Below are 7684 nucleotides of genomic sequence, written 5' to 3'. Positions count from 1 at the left end.
TGTTACTAGATTTTCTCACAATCTTCTCCATCACCTTGCATGGTATACAAGTTAAGGACACTGGCCTGTAGTTCAATGCCTCTTGTCTGTCACTCTTTTTGTATATTGGTACTACATTAGCAGTGTGTGTGTGTGTGTGTGTGTGTGTGTGTGAACAATTAGTAGTAACAGTTGATTGACAGTTGAGAGGCGGGATGAACGAGCAGAGCTCAACTCCTGCAAGCACAACTAGGGGAACACAACTAGGTGAATACACTACCTTTATGATAACCTTGTATGTACTACCACCTAGTGTATTATATCTTTCCTCTATGATTAACTTACAGGTATTACTACATGGTGTATTATACACTACACCTGTATGAGAACAGATGGAGGAATGCAGGAGTAAATTATCACGAAGAACTACCGCATGTGTCAGTGGGTCAACAGTTGCCGCAGGTGTTTGTGGGTAAACAGCTCCGGCAGGTGTTTCAGAGTCAACAGCTCCGGCAGGTGTATGTGGATCAACAGCTCCGGCAGAATTTTTTTGTTTACCAGCTCGAGCAGCTGTTTTTAGGTCAACGGCAGCGGCGGGTGTCTGTGGGTCAACAGCCGCGGCGGGTGTCTGTGGGTCAACAGCCGCGGCGGGTGTCTGTGGGTCAACAGCCGCGGCGGGAGTCTGTGGGTCAACAGCCGCGGCGGGTGTCTGTGGGTCAACAGCCGCGGCGGGTGTCTGTGGGTCAACAGCCGCGGCGGGTGTCTGTGGGTCAACAGCCGCGGCAGGTGTCTGTGGGTCAACAGCCGCGGCAGGTGTCTGTGGGTCAACAGACAACACAGAAGTTCATCCACAGCGAAACTTTTCATCTTACTGAAGAACAACTAAGAATCATCAACCATAAAATAAAAGCCAATCATGTAAGTAACAGTCTTACGTTTCTACTTGCATCCAATCATGTAAGTAACGTCACAATGAGTGTACTTAAAGAGTGCAAAGAACAGCTTTGCGAGCCAGAGTCTACCATATTTAATAAATCATTTGAGTCGGGCAGTGTCAAAGTCGTGGCAGTTTGCTAATGTGGTACCAATTTTTAAGAAAGGAGATAGATCACTTGCTTCCTATATTTCCTTCCTCCTCCTCGCTTGCTTCCTTCCGATCATCCTACGCTGGACACGTTAAAGTGAATTTATATCCATTCTATATTACGGCGACCAAAACTGAACTGCATAATCTAAATGGGGCCTAACCAGATCAAGATACAGCTGAAGAACAACACCAGGTGTCTTGTTACTAACGCTTCAACTAATAAATCCCATTGTCCTATTTGCCTTATTACGAACATTCATGCATTGATCTTTTGGTTTTAAATTCTTACCAATCATAACTCCCAGATCCCTTTCGCAATCCGACTATGCAATCTCAACACCATCAAACTCGTATCTTGTAACTCTATCATCATTACCGAGCCTCAAAACCTTAAATTTGTCAGCATTAAACTGTATCTGCCAATCTTTAGACCATTTCAAACCCCTATAAAGATCGTATTGAAGTTATAGCGAGCCTTTTACCGTGATTATTTCCCTTCGATTTTTGTATCGGCAAACTTGCAAGTGTTGCTGCTCAAACCTGAATCTATATCATTTATATATATTATGAATAACAGAGGTCCCAGGAAAGAGCCTTGAGGCACTTTATTTACAACATTATCCCAGTCTGACTTAACCCCAATTTATACTATGTTTCCTTTGGTATAGCCATGCCCTAATCCCACTTAATATAGCACCCCCAATAAAATGAGCCTCTATCTTTTTAATCAGTCTTCCATATGGCACTGTATCAAAAAGCTTTGCTAAAGTCAAGGTACAAAACATCACAAACCTTACCACTGTCAAGTGTCTCAACTATGTTGGAATAAAATGATAGCAAATTTGTTAAACATGAACGGCAATTTGTAAAATCATGTTGTGAATCATTTATTAAATTTTCAAGATGAAGACGAATGGTATTTGCAATTATCGATTCAAGTAAATCGATAATTGCAGGTTGGATTTGGTTGAGTTTCACTATTTGTTGAATAACATCCTCCCTGGTAACTGCGAAACTAGTCAACCTGTCCTCGTCCCCACCCACGTAAATTTGTTCAGCTGATGGCATAATGATAAGTTCCTCTTTAGAAAGTAGAGATGAAATATTTATCAAAAATACTACGTCTCTCTTCGCTATCCATTATTTGACCTATCTAGGTTTTTAATAGACCTATCCTTTCTCTAATCATAATTCGATATAACTGAAAAAACTTTAGGATTTGCCTTTGCTTGCTCTGGTATGTGAACTGCATAGTTTCTTCCCCTTCCCTGTCCAGCTCGTTGTTGCCGTGAGGGGATCTGATGGGCGGCTGCCAGTGTGTAATGTTCCTTGGGACGGTCCTCTGTCCATTTGTAGCTTTGTGCTTCTGCTGTTGTCCTCTCTAATTATGCTTTGGCAACTTTTCCTTTTCCTTGTTTCGTTTTTTTACCCCCTCTTCTCCTTTCTAATTGTTATTTCCTACCGACCTTTTGCCTGTTTTGATTATTCTTTTGGACTTTTTCTATTTTGATGCCCAGGTGTTTGAGGAGGTATACTCTTGCACCCGTAGAACTGTAGTACCAGACGTCGAGAGCGAGGGGAACCTCTTTATTGTCAATTCTCCTCTCCTCACTGAACCTGTTCTCGACGGACTGACGGTTCTTAAGGTGGCGTTTGTGGAGCGTATACTCACGACGCACCCCTAGGGGGCCCCGGCATGATCGGCGATAGCTTCTTGTTGGGTGTCCTGCCTCTAATTGTGGCTCCATGGTGGATATGGGACACATTCGTGAATGAAAGTCTGACCTCTCGTTGTATGTCTAATTCTGAACCACTTATACCTTCTCAGGCTCATGGGTTGGGCGACCAAGCCCTCGAGTCGGACAGTGTTGGAAGCCTGGGCTCCGTAGCTCCCTCTACATTGGGTCCCGAACGTTAGTCTTTTCCTGAGGCGAGGCGCCAAGTTCTCCAAGTCTCCCGCCTTACGCTAACGTCTCTTATACTAGCGTGTTGCGCTCATCCTTCTCCCCTTCCTCAGTCTCTCAATCGTTTCCATCTCTTACGCCCAGACACGCCCACCGCCGCGTCTTCTGTTCCTTTGAGTTCTGTCCCGCAGGGACCCCTCATGGTTCTGTCTGGGATTCCCCTTCTTTCTGCCCAGTCTGTCATGTCTCCTGTGTCTTTTTCGTCTCCCCCCAATCCTCCTTCCCGTTCTTCTCCTTCGTCTATTAACTAACCGCGCCGCCTGTCAGTGCGAGCTAATGTCCATCACTCTTCCCAACTGCCATCGTGTTTGTTCTCGTTCTGCTTCTCCTGTTGAGATGCTTGCGTCTGTTGCCCAGTACATTGTTGCTGGGACGCCTGTCTCTCTTAGTCAGAAGCGAAAGTCTGGCTGCTCATCTTCCTCCACTCCCGCGGATAAGAAGGCTTCGCTTTCTTCCTCGCCCCCCCCCCCTCCCCTTCCTCTGACACACTCGCTCCATCCCCCTCCTGTTTCGGTGGTCACGCCCGCTGTTCCTGCTATGGAAGTTTCTTTGGCCTGCTCGGTTGCTGCCCTTGCTGGGGTGCGCCTCTTTCTGTTCCTCCTCCTCCTGTCCTTGAATGCTCCACTCAGTTGTCTCCTCCTCCTACGGACCCTGCTCGTCCGCCTGTGGTCTGCTCTCCCGCTCCCTTCCCTCCATCTTTGCTCAGTTTACCCATGCCCCTTAACCTTGACTTTGCTGACCCTGACCTTCTTTGACCTGCTTTGTTCCTTTTTCCCCTTTGTTTCTTACTTGTTCTCTGTTGCTATCTTTTCTCCTTTTGTTGATGTCTCTTCTTCAGTGGAACATTCGTGGATATTACACCAATTTCCTTGAACTCCAACTTCTGATTTCCCGGTTTTGGCCCCCTTTGTGTCTTATCTCCAGGAGCCGATGCTTGGTGCTCGTCCTGGTTGCTTCCATGGCCATTCCTTTCTTTCCCCAACCCGCTCTCGTACAAGACAGCACATATATGACTTGATGTTTAATCAATATGTTGAATATGAATTAGTACATATGTGGTATACTCCCAGTTACATTTTTCCAAGGCACAAACTCTGCCTCACTTACCAATTTACGTCTCACAGTAGTCGTCCATCGCCGTAGATAGAATAGTCGTGATTGGTTCACTTACAATGAAAATTGTAGTTTTCAGGTCCCTTTCAGTTTTCAGGATTAGTGCTTCACTAATCAACTTTATATACACTAGTTTGTGCTTTAAAAATCTTTAAAGAATGTATTGTAGGAACGTCAACAGAAAATCTTACGTTGGAATGTCTATGGGGTAAACTACTGCAAACAGGATGGTATAGTGTCTACTACCTACTGTAGGATGGGTATAGGGTTCATTACCACCTGTTAAGTGGGTATAGGGTCTACTACCACCTGCTAGGTGGGTAAGGGGTCCATACCACTTCTAGGATGGGTCTGGGCCCAATAACTACCAATAGGATAGGCATGTCCTATGGGTAGGACATATCATATGTCCTATGACTATATACTAGTCACCACTGCTCCATTGTGCTCTTTGCTTTGCCTGTGCAATTTTGATCATTAGTGCAAATAATTACCTACAGTGTACCTGAAAGTACTCTTAAGCAACCTACATCATTTTGTGTATAGTTTTATATATAGATTTTTGTCATAGCTAGTTCTTTTATCAATGTCTTTTTGGCTTTTCTGTAAAACAGCCCTCTTATGCAAACTATTATAGTTCCAGACCTTAACCTCTTATCTAGTATCTATGACAATCAGCACTTTAATCAAAATTGCAGATATTACACAGCACATGATGTAAACAATGTTTTAGCGTGTAATCACAATGTTTCTGTAATTAACTTGAATGTAAGATCTCTTAGCAAGCACTTTGATGATGTCAATGCCCTGATTCAAACAATTGAACACAAATTCACTTTTATTGTGTTTACTGAAACGTGGTTGAAAGAGGACACTTCTCAACTCTACAACATACCAAACTACTCAGCCATTCAAAACTGTCGCCCTATACAAAGAGGTGGTGGTACTACTCTTTACTACCACCATGCACTGACTTCCTTAAAATTAATTAAATCTAGAGACCCCTATGGAGAGTATATATTTGCCTCTTTCAGAGTCAAGGGTAATGATGCTGTCTTGACTGTGGGAGCAGTCTACAGGGTTCCTAACACTGATGTGACTGAATTTAACTCAAACCTTAGAAATCTTATACTAGAGAACCGACTGAACAAAAACCACTTAATTATTTCTGGGGACTTTAACGTTGACCTCTGCGAACCTGATAACTCTCCTGCTAATTTCCTCTACTGTATGAATTCCTGCTTCCTCATACCCGTAATCACTAGACCTACTAGAATCACTGACAGTACTGCCACGGCTCTTGATCACATCTGGACCAACATAACCTCGCCACTTACTTCAGGGATAATCATCGATAGCACTACAGACCATTACCCCACATTTCTCCTAACTAGCATTAACAAACCACCTCTAGAGGCAAGGGAGATAAGCTTTAGGCTGCACACTGAAACTGCTATAGGCAATTTTATAGCTGCTGCTGCTAATATCAACTGGGAATCCGAATTAGGGAACATAGGGGACATCAACCTAGCAGTGCAATCTTTTCTTCAAAAAAACTCTCGGCCTTTATAACACCCACTGTCCTATGCTAACGTAACTAGTCACAACTAAAAGGTTAAACAATCCTTGGCTTACAAAGGGGATACTTAAATCCATTAATAAAAAACATGACCTTGAGAAGAAGTATAGGTTAGGAATCGTCTCAAAAGAATTCTCAAAGAATTACTCATCTTTGCTATCTAAAATAATTAGGAGAGCCAAAATTAAATACTACAAAGAAAAATTTACCCACACAAAGGGCAATATTAAGAAAACATGGAGCACAATTTCTCAAATATTGAGATCAAAGAAGATTATATAAAAAAAAAACATACTCCTGTCAAATAATGATGGTCTGCTTTCAGCCTCTGACACTGCTCTTGAGTTCAATAGGTTCTTCTCTTCCATTGGGTCATCCCTTGAAAATGATATTCCATCTTCGAGTACTAATACTAAGTACTAAGTTCTAAGTACTAAGTTCCAGTACTTCTAGTACTCCAGTATGTTTCTGTGAATAATTCAATTTCTCCCACCTTATCCATCATTATTGGTGTTCCCCAGGGCAGCATACTTGGCCCTCTCCTCTCTCTCATCTACATTAATGACCTTCCAAATGCCTCCCACATCTCAAACCAATTATATTTGCTGATGACACGACCTTCATTTACTCAAGTCCTGACCCCCTTGCTCTAAATGTCACAGTGAATACTGAGCTAAATAAAGTCCATCACTGGCTAACTGCCAACAAACTCGCTCTCAATATTGACAAAACTTTCTATATTTTGTTTGGCAATAAATCCTCAAATCAAATAAATCTCAGGATTAACAACACCCAAATTTGTAACAAAGTAGATGGCAAATTCCTTGGCGTTCTCATTGAAAGCAAGCTGAATTTCCAGGGACACTTTCTAAATATATCAAAGTTTCAAAAACTGTTGGCATTCTTTCTAAGATCAGATATTATGTACCTCGCCCTGCCCTGGTGACACTATTATTCTCTCATCTATCCTTATCTCAACTATGGTATTTGTGCTTGGGGTTTTACTACCCAAAATCATTTACGTCATCTAATTACTCAACACAAAGGTGCTATTAGGACAATATATCACTCTGGCCCCAGACATCACTCGGTACCCTTACTCAAATCTCTGAATGTGTTAGATATTATGTCCCTGCACATTCTCTCTATGTGTATTTCATATATATAAAACGCTGAACTGTAATGTCAATCCTGACCTTGAAAGCTTCCTAGAAGGTTGTAACAGATCCCATGAGCACCACACCAGAAACAAATACCTATTTGATATTCCAAAAGTACGACTTAGTCAAACTAGATATGCTTTACAAATCAAGGGACCTCGAATGTTGAATGACCTTCCCAATTATATTAAAGACTGTAACTCTCCCAACCAGTTTAAGATAAAAACCAAGTACTACCTAATTAACTCAATGTAACCTTCCTCACCCCCAAAATGTCAACCCATGTCTTCTATTTTAAACAATGCTGTTTTGTTGACCAAATTGTATTTTGCTTTTTTTTCCAGCCATGTCCCCCCCCCCTTTTTTCCATTTTTTTTCTTATTTTTTCTCAACACAATTTATACTTTAATCTCAATTAGTATTAAGTTTTAGCCTTAGTAACTTTCCTGCCCGAAACGCTTTGCGTAATAGTGGCTTTAGGCATTGTATGTACTAGCTCTATCTATAAATCCATCAACTTTTGTATCTTGTATGTATATACTTTACCTGAATAAAAATTTGTAATTTGTTTGCAGTAGTTAACCCCATAGACATTCCAACGTAGCATCGTTTTCTGTTGACGTTCCTGCAATACAGTCTTTAAAGATTTTTAAAGCATAAACTAGTGTATATAATGTTAATTGGTGAAGCACTATTATTCTATAAATTAATTTATAGTGCTTATTATAATTTACTAGGAACAACTAATATTTCTTAAAACAAAACTACGAGCCTTCAATAGGATGTAGCTGATCTGTAATAT

General features: G+C 41.6%; 1 protein-coding gene across 2 annotated transcripts in view; it reads left to right on the top strand.

Annotated features, from left to right (window-relative positions):
- The first annotated feature begins 310 nt into the window (after positions 1-310).
- LOC138373317 (F-box DNA helicase 1-like) overlaps positions 311-7684 on the top strand; it is a 106944-nt gene continuing 99570 nt past the window's right edge. For both annotated transcript variants that reach the window (XM_069339508.1, XM_069339507.1), the window contains exon 1: positions 311-897. In XM_069339508.1, coding sequence (XP_069195609.1) covers positions 337-897 — 561 coding nt within the window. In that variant the 5' untranslated portion in view covers positions 311-336. The remainder of the gene's footprint in view (positions 898-7684) is intronic.

This window comes from Procambarus clarkii, chromosome 41 (genome assembly GCF_040958095.1).
Source record: "Procambarus clarkii isolate CNS0578487 chromosome 41, FALCON_Pclarkii_2.0, whole genome shotgun sequence".
NCBI lineage: Eukaryota > Metazoa > Arthropoda > Malacostraca > Decapoda > Cambaridae > Procambarus > Procambarus clarkii.
Note: the sequence above shows the minus strand (reverse complement) of the source record. Positions and strands in the feature narration are given on the sequence as shown.